Source organism: Corvus moneduloides, chromosome 6, assembly GCF_009650955.1.
Source record: "Corvus moneduloides isolate bCorMon1 chromosome 6, bCorMon1.pri, whole genome shotgun sequence".
Taxonomy (NCBI): Eukaryota; Metazoa; Chordata; class Aves; order Passeriformes; family Corvidae; genus Corvus; species Corvus moneduloides.
In genome coordinates this window covers 60,811,378-60,831,412 of record NC_045481.1, presented here as the reverse complement: position 1 = coordinate 60,831,412, position 20,035 = coordinate 60,811,378, and the positions used below count along the sequence as shown (strand labels likewise).

At 39.2% G+C, this 20,035-nt stretch overlaps 1 protein-coding gene across 3 annotated transcripts in view; it reads left to right on the top strand.

Moving 5' to 3' along the window:
• Positions 1-251: 251 nt before the first annotated feature.
• The window catches only part of NAV2 (neuron navigator 2), a 368,944-nt gene continuing 349,160 nt past the window's right edge, over positions 252-20,035 (top strand). For 2 of the 3 annotated variants that reach the window (XM_032110880.1, XM_032110879.1), the window contains exon 1: positions 253-866. In XM_032110880.1, the coding sequence (XP_031966771.1) occupies positions 792-866 (75 nt within the window). In that variant the 5' untranslated portion in view covers positions 253-791. Of the gene's footprint in view, positions 867-20,035 lie in introns of all 3 variants that reach the window. The other variant, XM_032110876.1, reaches the window with a different exon arrangement.

Sequence of the window (20,035 nt, the reverse complement as noted above, 5' to 3'; positions counted from 1 at the left end):
AGTAGGTTCAGCTCTGATGTACAATATTGTCATTCTGGGCCAGTTTTATGTGAGAAGCCCCAAAGGCAAGCTAACACTCTAAATAGGCATCAAAGCATTTTGAGAAGCTTGGATGAGGAGTGTAGTGTGTTCAAAACATGTAATTATTGTATCGGTTCTGACTTGCGGCTCCTGGTGGTGGGCAAAGAACATCAGTAGCTATGTTTTCTTTCAAGCTGGTAAAAACTGCTTTTTTTCACCCCCTTCTAGGTACTTGTTTGAATACATAGAAGAAGATGACAAGTGTGCATGGATGATTTTACGTAATTAACACCTGCTAGATTTGCAAAAGGCAATTATCACTGCGAAGTGTTTACATTGATTTATGGGAGGAAGGTGGCCCATGAGAGGGATGCTGATAATATCAACACAGTGGATTAAATGCACATTTACACCTTTATTGACATATAAATTATCTGTGCCAGGAATGCACTGAAAAGGCTGCTGATGGAGCAATAATGTGGCACAAACTACTGGGTTTGGATTCAGCTCTGTCATCCTTCTGTAAGGCACGTACATGGAAACCTTCATCTGAGCTACTATAGGATATAGAGGCTCACAGAATGGCTGCTTGTTAAGATAATGAGCAGTGATGGCAAACAGGAATTTAGAAGGATGATAAAAGACATGGACGAGGTTTGAAGGAATTATCTTGCCTTTTTTAAAAATTATTTTTAGATTTTTTTTTTTGTTTATACTATGGATTTTTAGAGAAAGCTTAAGGAGGCTGGAAGAGTCTTTGTAGCAGGGAAATGGAACCTGGCTCTGAATCCAGCCAACATCAGAAAAGAAAGACTGTGACACATGGACTGGAAGATCAAAAAAGGGTAAGTGACAAAAGGTGGGAACACTTTCTGCTTAAATTACTGAAGGAGATGCAAGTGGCAGAAGAGCTCCACATAATGCTTTTATCACTTGCACTTGCTATGCTCAGCCAGCTGCAGATCTCCTGATTATATGTTTTAGAAAATGTTTGTCTTTGTCTTCAGGCTTCTTCCAATGTATGGGGCAAAGCGCTGAGGGAAGGGGAAATTGTGATGAGAGTGAAAGAAGGGAAAAATCTCTAGAATTCTGGCTGTTTGTTGATGGGGAGACATACAGTGCAAATGCAGTATACTGACTCTTAGTGAGTCTGGTCAGATTATTGATTTATTGTAAGTTTACCTTTTTTTCTCTGTAGATATTGTTAGTGGAGTGGTTAGAAAAATGCTTTCTTGGTGTTTGGTGTTTTAATTTGCTGAGAATGTTGTACATTTGCCAGTGCCCTCATTGTCCTGGTGGTACTGTTTGCATTTTGCTGTAGTTGCCAGATATAAGTTTGGCTTGAATCAAAATGTACAGTGGAACGTGCGTAATGTCAGCTGTTGGCCCTTATTTTGCTCAAGTGTTTTTGTGGAAGCTCTGTGTGTCAAGGTGGTGTTGTGTTATCCCCTCTTAAAGGGGTGCACTAAATTGACCTAAGTGAAGTCCTTGTCTCAGACAAAACTGTAGCTTGTGAACAGCTGGGACTCCAAAGTTGTTTTGTTGGCACCAGTCAAGCAAACTAAAACTTTGACATGTTTCTGCTGTATAAATCATTGATGTTGTCCTCCATGCAGAGTTGGTGGGGGGTAGAAAACGCTGTGTTGAGCTCTGTGTGGAGAGCTCCTTTTCCTTGTGTGATTTTTTTTTTTTCAGTTGAAAAGTGAGTTGGAAAAAAACCTGACCATCAGCTATTATTTTGCTGTTCAACAGCGCTGTCTAATTTCAGGGAGAGGGAGGTTAGTGTCACAGTTTCATCAGGTCTGCTGAAGAATAAAAGTGGTTTCTCTGTCACCCCATTAGAAATCTAAGCAGCCTGGAAAACTTTCAGAAATTGGATAAAATGCAGCTGTTTGCTTGGAGAGAAATAGCAGTTCGGGAACATTTATTTGGGGAACAAAATAAAACTCCTGAATGTATTTTAATTGCACCAAGCATGATCTATTAACTGACAAGTTGCCAAGGTCTTCCTTCTGCATTTTTCAAGGAAGCATTTTGGGACTGAAGTAAATCAATATGGGTTGAAACAAAATCCTTCTATTGACTTAATTTCTGGAGGCTGCTAGAACACTTCCCCCCCCCCCCCCCCCTTCTTAAGTGTACAGCATTACACTGCATGTGGGGTGTGATGGCAAAAACATTTGCGACCTGTGACACCAAAGTATGCTGTAATTGTTTTGATGCACTGAAATTAATATGCAATTATGTCTGTCTCTCCTTGCTGATAGGTATGGGAGCCTACATCTCCCATCTGCTCCTGGCTCTGGGTGTTTGGTGCACATGTAGCATGGGGCCTCTGAATATATAATATAACCCCAAGTGAGGCTCAGTGGCAGCTGGGATAACATCAATTGGTCATGCTTTGCTGACGTTCATTTTAACTTGAACTCTAGCCGTCATGGAGATTATTAAATTTATAATGATATATGTAAGATCCATTTTAATGACTCCGCATGCTTGGGTGATCTCTCTCGCTTCTGTTTGCAAAACAAGTCTTAATAGAGTATTACATTTCATTTCCTATAGAATTTTTCAGGGAAAGGTTACTCATGAGAGTTTTGCTTAGACTTACGCTTACTGGGAAAAATGAGTTTGGAATAATAATAATGTTGATGCAATTCAGTTGTTGTTATTATGGAGTTGAATAGTAATGTAAACTTTAGTGTTCCTAAGCTTAAAATTCTTAGATTTCTGATAGGGAAAGTGGATATGTGATCAAAGGCTGTTAAAATTATTCTTCAATAGAGACTTTGTTATTGGAAGTGAGGCTTATGCTGGAAGAAATAAGATCAAGCTAATTTTTAATCAGGTGAGTGCATTCTCCTTTTATCACCATGTATTATGGACATAAAGTCAACCATTGTTTAGTGTTTCTGAAGCAGTAAGAAATCAGTCTGTGTACATACACCCCACGATGATGGATCTGGCTTGTCTTTTCCAAGTAAAGTACAGAATGCTATGTTTGCATTTGTGGTGTAGAACTAAAGCTTAGTTTTCTGTTTTGTTTTTTTTTTCAAGTGTATTTCTGGTTATCAACTTAGTAGGTATATTGATTAAAGTAAGACAAGATTTAGTATTTGTGCTTGGTTTTTAGAGGGATGGGGTTTTGCTCTTTATGTGTTGGCTGATCTTCAAGAGCTCAAAACTGGGCTGCCTCTGACTTTGCTGAGATCAGCTGAAGCAGGTTCTTTTCACTCATCACAGCTTCCCAGGCTGAGTTTAAGAGGACTCATATTAATCTTTGGGATAGCAATACAGCTATCTACATGTCTTAAGTTGGCTCTAGTGGGAATTACATTGCCAAATTCCATGTAACTGGTAATGTACAAGTGAAGAATTTGATCACGTTTAATAACCGTGTAAGCTGACCATCTGAAGGTAGCAGGATTACCAACATGAATACTGATGTGAATAGTGAGCAGGCTTTATGCCAGGATATGACCTTGGCAACAGAGTCTTCAAATACAAGAGTAATATAGGTGATGCTATAGACTTTTTGTCCATGAAGTTTGTGTGTAGAGTATTGTTTTGATATAAAATGGATGGTCACTCTTGAGCAGTGAATTCAGATATTTACTTTTTTTTTCCTTGAAGAAGAGACTTGAAGTAAAAAATGCTGCTAAAATAATATAGTTAGGTACATTTTCATGTCCTTTGTCATGAAAAATTTAGTGCTGCCCTGTGTTCTGATTAAATGCATTTTCTGCTGATGAGTGAGAAGAAATATTTCTTCCGTTGGTTTCCATCCTTCGTTCCCTCTTCTTCTTGACTTTCCATTCAGGTCCATAGCTCTAAGTTAGTGGGACATCCTAAAGAAATGTGTATGTGCAGTAGTGACAGAAGTGTCTTCTGCTCTGCCTGGCTGAACCCTCTTTGACTGAATGATGAGTAAAATGTAACTGTGAAATGCATTCAGACTTTGGAAGGATCTCTGTAAATGTGTATTTTATGCTTAGATGTGCTCTATTGTCTAACTAAACAGTTGTCTCCGCTAAACTTGAGATTTTAATTTTTTGTTAGAGATTTATTTGCACTTACCTGGTGTCCTGGGCTGGTAGGTTTTAGGAAGGACTGTGTTGTCAGCAGCACAGAAAGTAGCATGGTAATAGTAGACCTCACAGGCTTGTGATGTTGTGGTGGTTGATTGTTTTTGTGCATGGGTTTGTGGACATTTTTGGTTTTGACTGCAGAAAAGTTTTCGTCCTGGACTTTGAAATATCAGTTCAAGCTACCTGCTCATGCTGCCACAGAGGCAGAGTGTGTTTGGTACTGAACCTTTTAAAGCCAGACTGATGGTGGTCTTCCAGTATTTTTTTTCTCCTTTTGCTACTTTAGAGTAAACATCCTCAGCTCTTTTTTTTTTTCTTTTATTATTTTTATTTTGAATGAAGAATGTGCGAGCTGCAGTTTTACAGTGTTACAAGCAGACTAACACTGTTTTCATGGGGCGTCTTTCTCTCTTGTTTTTGTTGGAGCAGTCGTTGTGATACCCGTGACTGAAGCCATATGCTTTAGCTTTCTCCTGGGTTTGTGCATTTCCTGGCTTATTATTGATACAGTTCCCATTTGCTTGAGGATGCTCTGCTGATACCTTTATATCAAAGTCAGTTTAAAGAGCATAAGTAGTCTCACATGTATTGACCTGCTTATACTGAGGACTTGTGTTGTTTAAAGCAGGGTAATGGTGGCTGAGTACCATGTTTATTAGCAGAATTTTGTGCTGAGACATTAATGCAGTTGGGTACTGTGCTGCTGAGCCAGTGTGGAAGCACTCAAGTATAACCACTTAAAAATTGCAGCAAGACTTAGCTTATGAAATTACAGCAAGCTGTGTTGTGGTGTTTTGATAATTTAACTAACTGGGTTTTTATGGAAATACACATGCAATAAAAATTCACTGAGCAGGAGAACTGAGAAGATGTCAGCTTCTCCTTTGTTTTGCAGATATGTAAACCCCTCTATAAACATAACAATCTCTGTAAAATTTTAGTTTCTGACTGGATTTTATGTTTTTATTGCAGTAATTAAGGTTGTTAATAAATTTACTTTAAACCTTATAATCACAGAATCAGATTTGGGAGATTTTAATTACATGGATGTACCTTGGTGATCTGTCCAGGGCTTGGCTTCTGCGTAAAGGCATAAATTTCCTGCTCTTAAGATGCTTTTGAAACTCTTTTTGTGGGTGTGTTGTCTGTAACTATTTTAAACCACTCTTCACTGAGAAATTGGCTCAAAGAAACATGTAGTTGTGTTTGTTTTTGTGATGCAGGTTTTCACCTTAATGGTTGCTACAAGGTATTTTGTTCTTCTATTTTCTCTAAAAGTTCTTTCTGCAAGGGTTTTAATGAGAGAGTTATAGGAGTGTGATTTGATATTGCCAGCCCTCTCCCAGACAGACCCTGGTCTTAAAGAAATTTCCCATATTGTCAAAAATGTTTATATAGTGTAAACAGAGGATCTTGCTTACTCAGCTGATGTCTCTTGTAATCTTTGTCTAGTTAAAGGAATTTTGCAAACTTCTTAAGATTCAAGGGTGATTCTTTTCCAGCTTGTGTAAGTTTAGGATGCGATGCAAAGGATCTGTGGTGATGTCAGCCAATCAAAGGTTCGACTGCAAGTGGTGAACCTTGTGTGCCTGAGGACTCTGTGGCAAAGTCTCAGCTAGAACTGGCTCATGTAGTTCTGTCAGTCTTTCGTCTCTTTGCCCTGTCCTTTCCCCATCTCTGTGTTACTGTACAATGAAAAAAGCTTGTGTGTGATTCCTTGAGCTCTTAGGCTTGCCCAAATTATTCTTGAGGGCTTTTTCCAAAATCCTGGCATGCATGCCTCTGAAAATGCTTGCATGGTAGACAGTTTACACACCAGGTAAGTGCAGATGCCGTTGTAAGTGGAACTGTACAAAATCAGGCAGAAATTATTTCTGTTTGCTGAAATTGTCTTGAATAATATGGAAGAGTTGATTATTTCCAGTCTTAAAGGAGTGAGGATCGGTGCTGATGAGGACATTCTACGGCACCTCTGACTCTGCTTGTGTCTGGAAGGACTTCCCTGCTTGCATTTGTGTGTATCTACACAGCACGTGGTTTTAAACTGGCTTTTCCCCCCCTCTCCTCTGATGGTAGATTAAGACTACACTGGTGTGATCTGCTCATTCAAATCCTACAACAGTGTCTGGTGTGCTGTACTGCCAGTGGCACTGATCAATAGCTGATCTTTCAGAGCTGGACAGAAACCCAGCAATATGATGCATCAGCTGCTTGCCTTGTGTGTAGGGAAGAAATCCAGCCCTTCTTCCAGCTGCTGCTGCTGACAACAGGCTTTAAAACCCTAAGGCATTACATATGATTATTGTTCTTATCTTGGATGACTATGACTATTAATGGTCATAAGTTAGCTGGGATATTTCAAAATTTAGCCAGGCATCTTGATTCTGTGGAAAATCTCCAGTCTGGGGTGGATTATATATTCTGTCTCCTTCAGTTGGCTTTGGGGTCCCTTGTCTGGGGCCCTTGTGAGTGTGGGTTAAAGAGTGAAAGCTGGACGTGATGCTGTAGCTGTGGCTCAGTGCATTATTGAGCCTCTTACTCCAGTTTTCCACATCCTGTGGTATAAATGAGGATTTATATTTATATATATATATATATGATAGCTAAGATCCTAATGGCTTCATCAATCTGATTTCAAAAGTAATGAAACCAAAAAGCTCAAGCAGTAAATACAGGTAAGTGCTATGTAGTGTAGGGTGTGTTCTTTGGAGTATAAGAACACTTTTTCAAAATAAAGTTAACTTCTGATATTAAAGAGGGTTGTAGGATGCTAAGGAGAGCTCTCTACCTAGTAAAAAAATTCTTCTGTTACTAGTTAGATTGTAAAAAAACTTACCCCTTATGCCACAGTGTTTTCGGGAATGCTTCTGCAGCTGTGAAATGCATTTCATCTCTCATGCCCTTCTTTTACAGTGGTTTAGCAGAAGTTGCTGTATTTCCCTCATTTTTTCTGTGTTTAAGACATAGCAAACCCATGTTTTCTGTGCCATAGGATGCATTTCCCCTGATGCACTGCTTCCCCACTCCCACAGCCCTTACACATGGGAAAAGTCCAATGGAAATTACTGAGTGTCAGGTGAGTCAGTGTTGCAAGAGTAAGTTCTATGTCCTGTGCATTTAATAGGACAGGTGTCTCTGTGTGTTACATAAACGGTACAAGAAGGTAAACACTAGAGGTTGTGTGTTTACTCATTTTTATAAAGCAAGTGTGACTTTCAGATAATGCACATTCTAACTCATTAGCGTGTAGTTTCCTGCACACCTCCTTAGAAAAATGTTCATTATTATGCAAATGGCTACCCTCTGGCTTTGAAGTAATTGTCACTTAGAATAATGTGTGGGCCATGGTATAAAATACTTCAAAACCTAAATAGCTGGGAAATTCAAATTGGACAGTCAGACATTGCCTCTCGCTGTGTCTGTGCCTGGAAGCAAATTTGATATCCCTGAGGTCAGTTATCTATTGTGATATTCCTGGTGAAGGGAGTGGTAGGAAAGGGAATGAGGAAAAGGAGGAAGGAGTGTACAGGAAATAGTTTCTGTGGTAATTCAGACTTCTTTACTAATTTTAGGGTGTATTACAAAGCTTGGAGTCTTCCAAACTCAAGGGTCTTCCAGAAAAGGAGGCATTAGGGAGAGACAGGCCTGCATTTGTCAGTATTTATTTTTAGGCATTCAGTGTTAGGGGTTTTTCTGGTTGATTATAGTCTAGTTTGACAGATGTGATATAGATTTACTTATGCTTGCACACTGCAGCAATTCATAACTTTAGGAAACAAATATTAGTGACATCTTCCAGTAGCAGCAAAGCTCTAGTATATTCTTTAACAAAGAAATTAGGTTTCTCTGTTAAGATCCAGTTCAACAGATGACTTTAAGCATATTTCCTGTTGCAGTGCAGATGAAGGAATTCTTGGTGAGTGTGACAAATGTGTATTTCTTAGGTACTCCTCCTTGAAAAGCATCATATGTCTGTGTATGCATTCATGTTCATGTGTTATTTTCAAAGGGTTGGTAAGAGGAATACTTAAAATGTAACAGAACCTGGCAGTAAAATAGGTGTGTTACAGATGAAAACGGCTATTTTCTTCTAAAATTGTTCAAGGTCACATTGGTCTAGCTCTAAAGTAACTTGTAGGAGACTGCTGGACTAAGTGAATTTATTCTCCCAGGTGAATTCCCTTTGTAATGCAGTACCTTGCTATTGTCTTCTAGATTAAGTTGTGATTTCCCTTTGCAGAGGAAGACTGGAAGGGCCAATACATCTGAGTTTCTTCCCTTTTCTTGCACAAACCCTTTTGCCAGTCAGTTCACTCTCTTATTCTGCTCTTTATCTGGCAATGCAATGTAACCTAGAGGAAGGATGTGACAGTGGCCCATGGTCTCTGTGTACAGTGTTATGGGGAGATGGAGACAGTGTAGAGACCTCAGCCTTTCTCTAGCTTCTCAGGAGTCTGCTGCAGTGTCTGATGGGAACCAGACCCATTTTTGGGAGACTTCGAGAGACTCCTGCAACATTCCCATGGAAGTAAAAGTCAGTGAGAGGATGGAGATCAGTTTTTGTGTAGAGGGAAAAAATATCTTGCCCTTTTTGTGGTAGAATTATAAAAACCTCTTCCTTACAGAAGACTGTCATTCATCCTTTAGAAAGAAATGATCTGGCTTACAAATTAGCTTGTCCTTGCAGCATTAGGGAAAAAATAGCATGGTATTGAAGACTGTGATTCCTTTTCTTGCTAACAGATTATGATGCATGGATGTCTCTTGAGGCTATCGCACATTGATGGTAATAAATATGTACTCAGGCTTGCGTAGCTATTTTTCAAGTATTCTGCACTAAAATGGAGTTGTATTCAAGGGAGCTGAGGGGCAAGAGAGTAGCTTCTGAGATCTGGTAACTGTTGAGAAATCGATAGAGACAAGGTAGGCTTGTTATGAAAAACCTCACTTATAGGTGGAAGATGAGAACTCTACGTGCTGCAAGCATTTAGTTTGCAGTTTATTTTCTAAAGTCTTTCAGTTCTTTGCTGTGATGACAGCAGTGACTATCAGATCCTCAGTAACTTGGAGGATTTGTTTTGGATAAACAACATACATCCGATATGACTACTCCAAAAATGTAACAAGGCAGATGGAATTGCCTGTGTTATTTCACTGTCTCTCTCTGAAGTTTCCTAATTCAGATGCCTTGTTTTCTTCATTGATGTTTGCTGTATCATGTCAAACAAGGTAATGAATTTTTAAAATGTCGTCAATTTAGTCCTGTGATATTCAAAATTTTTAAGTAAATCCTGTGAACACAGTAGGAATGATAGTGGTTAGAAACTGGAGAGATCGCAGAATTGCAAGGCGTAGGGTAAGGAAAGTTGGATTGTAGTTAAATTTTTTTGTGATATGAGCATGAACTGGACCTCAGTTGTTCTATTATTGTTCCATTGGTTCATAACATGAATGTTAAAGCAGTCAAACAAAAACTAGATGGTGCTAAATCAGTTATTGAAGGTGTGCCCTTCCCATATCAGCCTTGATCAAAATCAACATAAGATACGAGAAGTGAATGACAGGTGCATCAGCTATCTCTTAATTGCATAATGTTTGTGCTTTATTGTTATTTAGGCTAATAGCTCACATCCCTTGAATGAGAAAACCACCAAGAAACACCAGAAGAGATCTTTATTTCAAACATGTAATTTTCACAGGTTTTAAATGCTTCACTCCATTGATTTGAAACTCATATTAATCTTATGTGCTGGTTTGTTGCTGTTGTTGTCTCTTTAATTTGCTTTCCAAACTGGCATTATTTTGATTAATATGCTGATTTCTGGAGCTCAGGCTTGGCAATAGGAATAGCCTGTCTTCAAACTCCTTTTCCTTTAAGATACTTGGCTAAATAAAAGGAAGATTAGTTATAGTGTGTATGTGTTAGGACTGGAATAAAATATTCATAAATATTTATCAGGTGGGGAAAATGAATACATGGGTGCATCCTTTTAAAACTCAGATGACATGGCATAATAGACTAGCTGGCAGAGGATGAAAGGTTAGTGTGGGGGAGATTTTTCACCTTGTGTAAGCTACGTAGTAACCTGGAGTGCAGTACAGCACACTGAAATGCCAAAATAGATGGAAGCATGTACAGGCAAGGGCCTTTCTAGATAGATAGGCAGATGATTGCTTTCCTAAGAGCCTGGAATTCATGGGTGGTCTGATATCATGCACTGTATTTATAGTGGCTGAGCGTGAAGTCAATGTGTTTAGTGCTTTGATGGAATCCCAATGAGACAGAAGATATGTACTGCATTAGCGGAAAATCCAGATTTTGTAACATACATTGTAATCAATAATGGCATAAACACAATGTTTTGTTTTCAGTCTTCTGTGTTCACCTGTCTTTATCTGTAGGTAATATATTTTCAGCTTGCAGCTGTTGGGAGTTTTCCTTGTGTATAAGCATATCTCTTCATAGAGGAGAATGTTATTCTCCAGTTGTCAGTTGTAAATAATAGCAGGAAAGACGGAGCTCTGTGGTTCAGGGGAGTGTGTGAAGTGCTGAGGTGTGAAAGGAAATCCTCCCTCCCTCGTTCTCTGTGTTGTTATGGCTGGATCTGAGTTGGGAAGTACTGCAGCTGCGTGGTGGTAATTGGCCCAACCTGGGTATGTTCCAACAGCAAGAAGCATCTCTGGAGCTTTACTAAAAAGTTCAGACAAAAGAGCCCTTCACAATCTGAGTGTGTTACATGAGTTGGACTGATCTGTCTGCCACTGTCCTGCTGGTGCAGCTTCCCATTTCAAGGGCTGACTTGTTTGGGTGACCCCTTCAGTGCTGCCCTACACAGATGGGAATATCTGAGACACACAGATCCCAGTATTGGATGCCTCTTGGATTAAGCTAATTTTTTTTTCTTTTAGAAGTGGGTGGGGGGGGGTAGTGGTTTGGTTGTTTTTTTGTTTTTTTTTTTCTTTTGGAGGTGAGCATCATTTTCAGATGAATCCAGCTGTCAGCCTGGCCCTGTGTGGCTTTTAGGCAGTGTAGCTCCAAGATCTTTGGCTGAGCTCAGGATTGGGGGGAACAGAAGAGTGATGGAGGATGGGAAGCTGGAGGAGAACTGGCTTGTTCTTGCAGTGTTGGTTTTGTTTTTTATTTGGGGTTTTTGTTGCTGTAAGTAAAATGGACATTAGAAATGGATAATCTTGATAAATGATGAGAAATACTTGCTCTAGTTTTGCAGACAAGAACACAGGCAACATGAAAGCAAGTATGATGCAAGCATTCACCTTATATGAGGAAATCGCTTAAAAATTGAAGTGTCCTTGTTTCTAAACAACTACAAAAAACCCAAACAAAAAAAAATACCCCTTAGAAACCACAACAAAAGCACAATACTCTACAGTCTGTAAATGACTGTTCCATAGTAGCTTTTTTTTTTTTTTTTTTACTGTTCCATAACATGCTTTTCATGTGTGCATTGAGGTGCAGACAGTTCCTGTCTATACAGGGTTTTGGTGTGTTCTGAAAAGAGTGGCTGGGCTGAGAGAAGTGTCCTGCAGAGCCAGAGGTGTGGAAGTGGAGGTGATCCCCCTCTGGTGCTGCCCTGTGCTCTTGGAGAGCAGGGACAGCTGAAGAACTTTGTCTAATCTACATCAGTTGTACATGCCTTTGAAGATGATGAAGCAGCAACTGCTGTCTTCTCCTCACTGTCACTTCCTCTGCCATAAGAGGATGGATCATGATTAGTAACACTTCCTCTGCAGTAAAAACTGGTCACTATCAAGTGCAGAATGATTTAGGATTAAGATTGTTCCAAGATGTTTTGAATGTCTCAAGAGGTGTGTGTATAAACAAATTATACATGCTAATTGGTTTATCTTGCTAGGTGTCTTCCAAATAAACCACTAATTTATTTAATAGATTTCATGATTTTGGATGAGAGCATAGCATAAAGGTCTTTCATGTCCTGCTTCTTTGGGTTACAGTAGTGGTTCTGATTGCAACTTGTCCAGTAAGCCCTCTCAGCAAGTGTACTTCAAATATTCAGGACAGAGAAGAGTGGTTTTTCTTATTTTTCTTGTGAATCTTGTCTGGCATGGGGGGAGTCTAAGCTAGGGAATGGTGAGAGGAGGACAGAGTCTGTTCTGTCTCAACCCTGGCAAGTGCTGTGTGCCCCACAGTCAGTGCTGTAGGTGTGCTTCATTTACCCCATAGTCCCTCAGTTGCATCTGTTCCTGGGGTCAGGAAGGCAACCCCCCAATCCCTGATGAACCTCCACATGTACTGTTAACAACCTCACACTGCAAAGAGTGCCCCAGAGTGTGTTGTAGCTGCTGCCCCAGCTGGGCATGGGCCTTTTGAAGAGAGGCAATGTAAAGCCTGTTAGTGTGGTCCTCGGAGGATACAACAGGATCTAATTATGTTTCCTTAAAGCTTGCACGTGTTTTTAGCCAACTCAAGGGGTGTCCAGTTATCATGACCAAATTCATCTGGGAGTTTGGAATGACTAATTTTCTTCTGAAAGAGAATAGTATGCCAAAATTGTTCTATTGCAAGTCAATTGCTATGATGAACTTCAATGATAATCTTTTGTTGCCAATTAAGATTAGTAATCTAGAGTGCTTTTTATGTTATGAGTTATTTTCCATTGCTATATCCATTCCTATTAAACTAGAAAGTGGATTTCAGTTTAGAATTTTTTTACAGCCTCTAAATAATGAAAGCATTCAGTCTTGATTTGTGTTTAATGGCTGGATAAAGACTGTTTGTTTTTATTTGTAGTGTAGTGTTGTCTCCTTCGCAGATAACGTCAAAGATATCATAAAGCAACATGGTGAGTGTTTAATAGGTTCGTTTCTTCCTTAATGCCTGAGAGGAAGATGTGACTGTGCACTTCAGCAAATGGTTCCAAACTGAGTCTTAGGCTCCAATATCTTAGCTTCTTGTGTGTCTACAGTCCAAGCACGTTGTCAGTCAGCATATGTGGCAATGCACTGCATGTTCACAGTGAACATCGTGCAGTTAAACCCTTCTGAAATCAAGGCCTTTGTGAGGGAGATCCAGGCAGCATGTCAGATGTTTGAGTGTTGAACTTCGGAAGCCAAAAACTATTCATAACCTCTGATGATAACTTAATATCCATGTGTGTGTGTTTTTTTTTCTTTTTGGCCACGTGCCCAGATTCTATAACGATGAGTAGTTATCTTTGCAACCTTTCACATTGTTGACAGTGATTAATAACGTGTTGTGCACACTTCCATTGCATCTAATACCAATTTTTTGGGTAATGGGAAAAGAATATCTAATTAGGGAGTTAATATCATTGACTTCACACATTGTATATAATTCAAGTATTATTTTTTTGGAAAAGCAAGGGTAGGAGTAGTAGGTTGAAGTATGATTTTTATGTAGTTATGGGAGTAGAATATTAGGTTTTAGGTTAATTTCTATCAGTTTCCCTAATACAACTGAAATAGGAGCATATGAACACAGAAGCGTATTTTTAAAGGGTTTTACTGTGAGGAAGAAAATCTTTTAAATCACTAGATGCTGCATATACTCTTTTGAATGTTAAATCCTAAAGCATTAAAGATAGCAGATGTTTGTAAAAATGAGATGACTGCAGCTCAGAAATCTTGTTTCTCCTGAGCAGATCTGCTTGAAATTGCCAGTGTGTGCACTGATAAGCACTCAATACTAGGAACTTACCTCTCAGGCAATGTGTAAAAAGTGTAAAACTGATGATTGGAAATTAAGAGATGGGTACTATTGTCATACTTGGATACCTTTCATGTAAATACACATCCTTCAATTGCTGTATTTTTTTTAGTTGATGACATTTAACCTGAAGCACTTTTTTCCCCCCCTTTTTGCTAGTATGGAAGTAGTTTGCATATTACTGTATCTACTCAAGAAACACTGAACCATAAATTAGGTCACCTATGCTGATTTTCCACACCTTTTTTTTTTTCCCTTCGAGTGAAATTTAGCTTTTCTACTGTTTGTCTGTTAAACATCTTTACCTTTCAGGATTCAAGGGGTTTTTTTGTGTTGTTACAGCTGCACTATTTAGCAATGCAGAACCTGTAGTTGTTTCATGATTTAGATGATATCTATGTGTACATATTAATTTCTGTTTATGTGGCTAAGGACTGACATAGTAAACTGGTATTCTCTCTGGTTTGTGTCATGGTTACTTCATTAACTGTGTTGAATTATGCTATAAATATTTGCAGGAGCCCAGTCTTTGTAGTCATTCTCTGTGGGGAATTTGCATTGAAATTGATGGGGGATCTGAGTGTAGAAAAGCTGCTTGAGTGGGCATCATCTGCTCTTTCAGGCATGCAAGCCTAAGTGGTAGAATATATATATATATATTTAACTGCTAATGTACTGTTAGGGCAATCAAGGGGATGATTCCCTTGGTGATGTAAGTGGTTAGGCAGGAGGGGGATATCTGTTCCCTCAGAAACAGAGGAGATTTTTATCCAGAAAAGCTCTGGATAAAGCAGAGGCCGACAGAGAAGATGCAGGAATACTTCTGTAAGCTGAACAATGAGATGATGATGGGAGGGATGCAAGTTCAGTGAATTCAGGATTGTGACTATGTAAAAGCCTTTCATTTGTTCCTTCCTCTAAAGTATTTTGAGCTTTCTATGAATATTGTACTAAAGGTGATGTATTCTAGAAGTTTGTTTTAGAGTTGCTGTGTGCTGGGATGCAAGCTCACACAGAGCTACAGGAGCAGAAGAAATTATTTTTGAAAATGAATTTAAACAAAATTCGCACCACTGTGGAAACCCTCATACAATGGAAGAATGATATAAATTTACTCCTTTCTCTCTGCAGCCTTGGAATGGGATGGTTGTTGAGTAGCAAATCTTGTGCTCCATGAAGGAAAAACGCAGTTGGAACAAGTTAGTTTTGCAGATATACAATAACTGCAGAGAAACAATACAGTGCTCTCACAAAAAAGCCTTTGCATTTACTGTTTGGCTCTGACCTGTATTTCAAAGGTATACACACAAGGAGAATGAAAAGCTGTGTTAAATTGTGGAAAGTTTGCGTCTTTGCAGGACTTCATCTTGACGTATAAATACGCGGTGAGAACTCTGGGATAGGGACTCCATTGTTTCTTTGTGGAAAGGCACACACCAAACTGAAACCAGAAATAAAAGGTGGTGGTTTTGCCCGGATCTTTCTTTCCATAAAGATGGACCTTTCTGTACCAATAAAGGTTACCTTTTTGTAACAATAATTGCCTCAGTTTCTTCCTTCTCCTCGGAAGCAATGCAAATGGAGAACCAAGAAGCTTGGCATGGAACAGCTTTGTGATGGCTCACTGTGTTTCAGCATATATTCTACTGTGGTTTTTAGCTATAATCTTTCCAATTTTTGGCTGACAGTTTGGCTATGTTTATACTCCATGACCCCAGTGGTCTGTCCAAGCCTCAGCAACAGAGCACAGTAAGCTAGTGAAAGAGACAGAAAAAAGCTGAGAAATTGTGGGTTTGTTGGTTTTTGGAGGAGGGAAGGGGTTTGTAGTCTTCTTTACAACCTAATTTGCATTTTTCTGGAGACAGGCAGTGGTGATATTAAGGCCTGTGTTATTTCCCGGGGTACTCAGAATTCCTAAGTCTGAGTTAGACTCTTCCGATTCTGCTGTGAATTTCCCTCTGTGATCAACAGAAGAATTTTCGTCTAACAAAAGTAAGGTCTTGTGATTATGCTAATATGCTCTAATGAAAAATGGATTTTCTCATTTGAGCCCTTGCATAAGGGGCTTTATTTTGCTCTTTGCTCTTTTTAAACTTGCCCTTGAAGCATCCTGGCCATTTTAGACCCAGGGTAAGATCCTAAAATACATCCAGAGAGTCCTGAGAAAGGTGATGCCCAGTGGTCATGCTTGCTGGAGACCTGCTACTATGCAAATAGAAAAATACTTTCCATGGAAGTGTAGGGTTTTCCAGTCTTGCATTTCCAAAGATGCTCTTTCCCCAGCAGCAGAGTCATTTGCAATTAATGGCTTAGAGGCAAGGAGTGAAGCACAGAGTAACATGAGAAGTCCTATGAATATCAGCCACAAAACAGTGCATATCTTTTCCATCAGAAATAGTTGATTTTTCATTAAAATGCTTGGAGATGAGTATTGTTGTGCATGGGAACAAGTCTGGCAGTGGTTTGGAAAGCAGAACTGGCCTATTGCGCTGCATTTACAAATTGCATGATGGTCACATTGCTTTGAATGTGAGACTGGGAAGCTCTCTGTTCTGAGCCTTTGCAAGTTAATGGCTTAGTCTGAAATCCTCATACTCGGTTGAAAAGATTCCCTATTGGATAGGGAATTGCTAACTTGTGATATTGATTCTGACAGGGTTTTTTTTCCTAAAGAAATACGTTTTATTTTCTCAGCGAATTCAAGGCGTGGGTGTGATGCCACTGGAAAATGAGCACCGTGTCTATTGCCAATTTGAGCACTTTAATGGCTGCACTAGAGGCAGCTATTCTAGCAGAGAAACTTGTGTGTTATTGTTCATATTATTTCACCACATAAAGGAATCCATTTTAGTAATATGAGTTGATTTAAAATACACACCAGTGAGCGAGTAATATAAAAGCTGGTAGATAAAAAAGTGTTTCCTTCTTGCTTAACCTGTGTGGTTGGTAGCTGAAATACCTGTCTTAGGCAAGAACAACTTGTATGACTTGTCCTTGAACATGAATTTTGAAAGTTGGCCTAAAATTTTGGTCAATCAGTGCATGTTTTGATTGTGTACTGTCAGCAGGTTCCCCATCAGATTCTTGTGGCTCTTCTCTCCTGCTTTAACATGCAGTCCTTGCACCTCTGTTGTTTAGTGGTGAGGTCTGGTGTAGGCACAGGTCCAGTAGTTGTGGGCTGCTAGGAGAAACCAGAAAAAGTAGTTTCTGGCCTATCTGTTGCACTGCTTCAAGCAAATACTGGATATTTTGAGGTTAGACTAGAACCTTTACCCTTCAGTTTCTTTCTTAATTGTATTTTGGTTTTATTGGATCCTCATTCTAGACCTTTGAATCATTATGAGTATTTTGCTAAGTAGCATTGAAAATACAAGGGTGATGTATGGAAAGATACAGGACAGTATCTAGAAGTACTTAATCTGTGGTTGTTGCCACTCAGGTTCCCAGTGTAACCCTTGCTGCAAGGTTTGAGTATATAAGTAGTCTGAAATAAGGTTTTTTAGGTACCTCTGAATTCCATGGATGAGCTGATATCTGTAATTCCATAGCTGTGTAATGGCAAGGAATGAACCAGAGGGAGAACTTAATTAACACTCCTCTTTCTGTATCTTTTCATTTAAGCCTGGTAGATTTTGTTCAGTGGTGCATCCAAGTCAGTCAAACTTCTTAATGCTCATCTGATCTGATGGGATAAGACTGGGAGCGTCACTGTGTCATTAGGAATGATGTGTTTTCCTCGACTGGTGTGACAAGGATATTGCTGAAGAAGGATTTTGTTTTAATGGTCTTCTAAGAACAGGAAAACATCTTACTTGTAGCCTTTCACTGGAGGATGAGTTGTTGCAAACTGTCTAGTGATATTCATTTAGTTACAAGTAGAAGCCTAAGATTTTGGTTTTTGAAAGTTTGGATAAATTTGCAGTAGAGCAGAAAAAAAGAAAAGCTCAGCAGCAAACATCAGTAGAAACGGGGCTGCATCTTTTGGGCTGGAACTCAAAGTAAATTGGCTGTCTAAACACTGTCTTGCCAAGCAGCTGCTTACCAGGCTTGGTGTTGTTTTTAAACTGTGTCTCTGTCAACGAGGCTAATGAGACACAGCTCCACTTATCCCATGTTGTCTGTGTGTGCTATTGCAGTTGGATGCCAAGCTCATCCAGGGGTTCCAGTAATTCCTCCTCTGTGTGTGTGTATCTTCTGAAGTGGTTAATGACTTCTGGTCAATCTTGGGTCATCATTTCCCCCTTACCACAAAGAGGTGTGTGATCTCTGTGCACCAGAAATTGTTACGTCTGTGCAAATCAATATCCCAGATGAAATTTAAATGGTGGCTTTCCAGGGGAAAAAAAAAAAGCTGAATTTTCACACATGACTTTATAAAGCATTTCGAACAATACCAGCAAGTCTTGAAAGCTGTCCTGATCCACATGGACATGGGAGCCTAACAGCCTCAGTGGGTGGTATGTGTGATGTGGATGCCAGGGCTTTCTCATGTAAGTGTAGAGCACCACCATGTTTGTTCCTGAGATCTTCAGGGTGGTGGGTGATGTGTGGTTTACTGATTAATATTATTATTATTATTATTCTGGTATTACATAGAACTGTGTTGCGTGTCTGCAGCACTTCAGTGAATCTCTAAGGTTGTGAAGATGGATCTGTGAAAGGAGTTAAATAGTGGAGCATAAAATGAAAGGGATGTGTTTATCTGAACTAACGTGTGTGCATGCATATTTATTGCACAATTTGGAAGTCTGAAACCCCTTGTTCTTTCATAAATATTTGTATGTTCCAGCCTTTCATTTTGGTTTAAAGTATGTAATCTACCACAGCAAATACACTTTTATTTTTTTTATCCCTTGACAGACCTTGCCAAATGATTACTTTTACCAGCTGTTGGAAATACTGGAAGAAATAATGAGCTTTAAAAAAAAAACCCCAACAAACTGTAGCTTGTTGCTTCCTCATTCCAGTGTCACTAGAAGGTTTGGACAGTTGCTCTGTCATTAAGTACCTACTTATTTCATTCGTTATGGTTGCAATGAAAATAACACTTTTGCCATTTAAATTTGTACTTGAAAATCTCTTCTTTGAGGGAAGACAGTCATATACAGTCATGTAGGCCACAAATACAATGAAGTGACAAGTGCTATATCTTAAAAATAGAAAAATGCTCAAATTGCTCCCACTCCTGGCCAAAATTTAGGAAACTCTTGGATCCTTAATGATAGTTCTCCATGTTTCCTCTGTGCAGATGGTTTCATGAGGCTTTAAGTTTCCATTAATTTTGTTTAATATGTAAGGATTGGTTCTAAAAGCATATGTGAAGTAGAGCCCACCTTTGTGAAGAATCACAGTGGTCATGGTGTGCAATGACCTCTTGTTGACTTGTACTCACAATTTAGAGACTACAGTGGGGTGTCTGGGTTGTGGCTTCCCAAGAGTTTGTGCCTTTTTGGAACTTCCTTCTGTGCAAAATTAGCCCCTTATTCTATAGCACCAGTTGTATTAGTGTTTGCTGAAAGTCTGACAGTGTAATTGGAGGCTTAGGGTTAATACTCACTTCAGATTAAGCTCAGACGTGTTCTGGGTGATGAAGAGTAAACCCAAAGTTTAAAAGGTTAAAATAAGTCTTATTATGGTGGTCATAAATGACTAATCAAATTAAGTTTATTTGTGTAAGTGTACTTAAAGTGACTGAGGTGGAGAAGTGTCTTAGAGTAGGTCTTTCTTACTATAGGAGGTTCAAAGTAAAGAATATTATTTCAGTAACTTTTTTCCAATTTTCAGGCAGTTGCATGTCTCTTCCTGCTGATACTGTCTTGGGTTTTTTTGTGTTGAGGTTGGTCAGGGTTTGCTGGGTGGTTCTTTTTCCTAGTATTTTTCTTGCTTGTTGGTACCAAAAGCATAAAGGCTGGAATCCATGGTCTCCCGCTTTTGGTGTTAGCCTGTGGTCTGTTGTACACATAATTATGGGCTGTAGAAACAAACTAATGATGTCATTGATAGTTTTGCTAATGGGGTGTGTGTTTGCTCTTCTTGTAAATAGAACAAATTATGTAGATGCCCACTTGAAAAGATGGGGAAACCTGGAAGAAAATGGCAAGTCACTGTGTGGGTGACTTGTTCTGGCACACATTTTCTTGTGAAGCTTGTTGTTTGTAATATTGACTCACTGGGTCTGTCTGGTATTTCAGGGAAGGTCAAGAGGCTGTTCTGATTTATT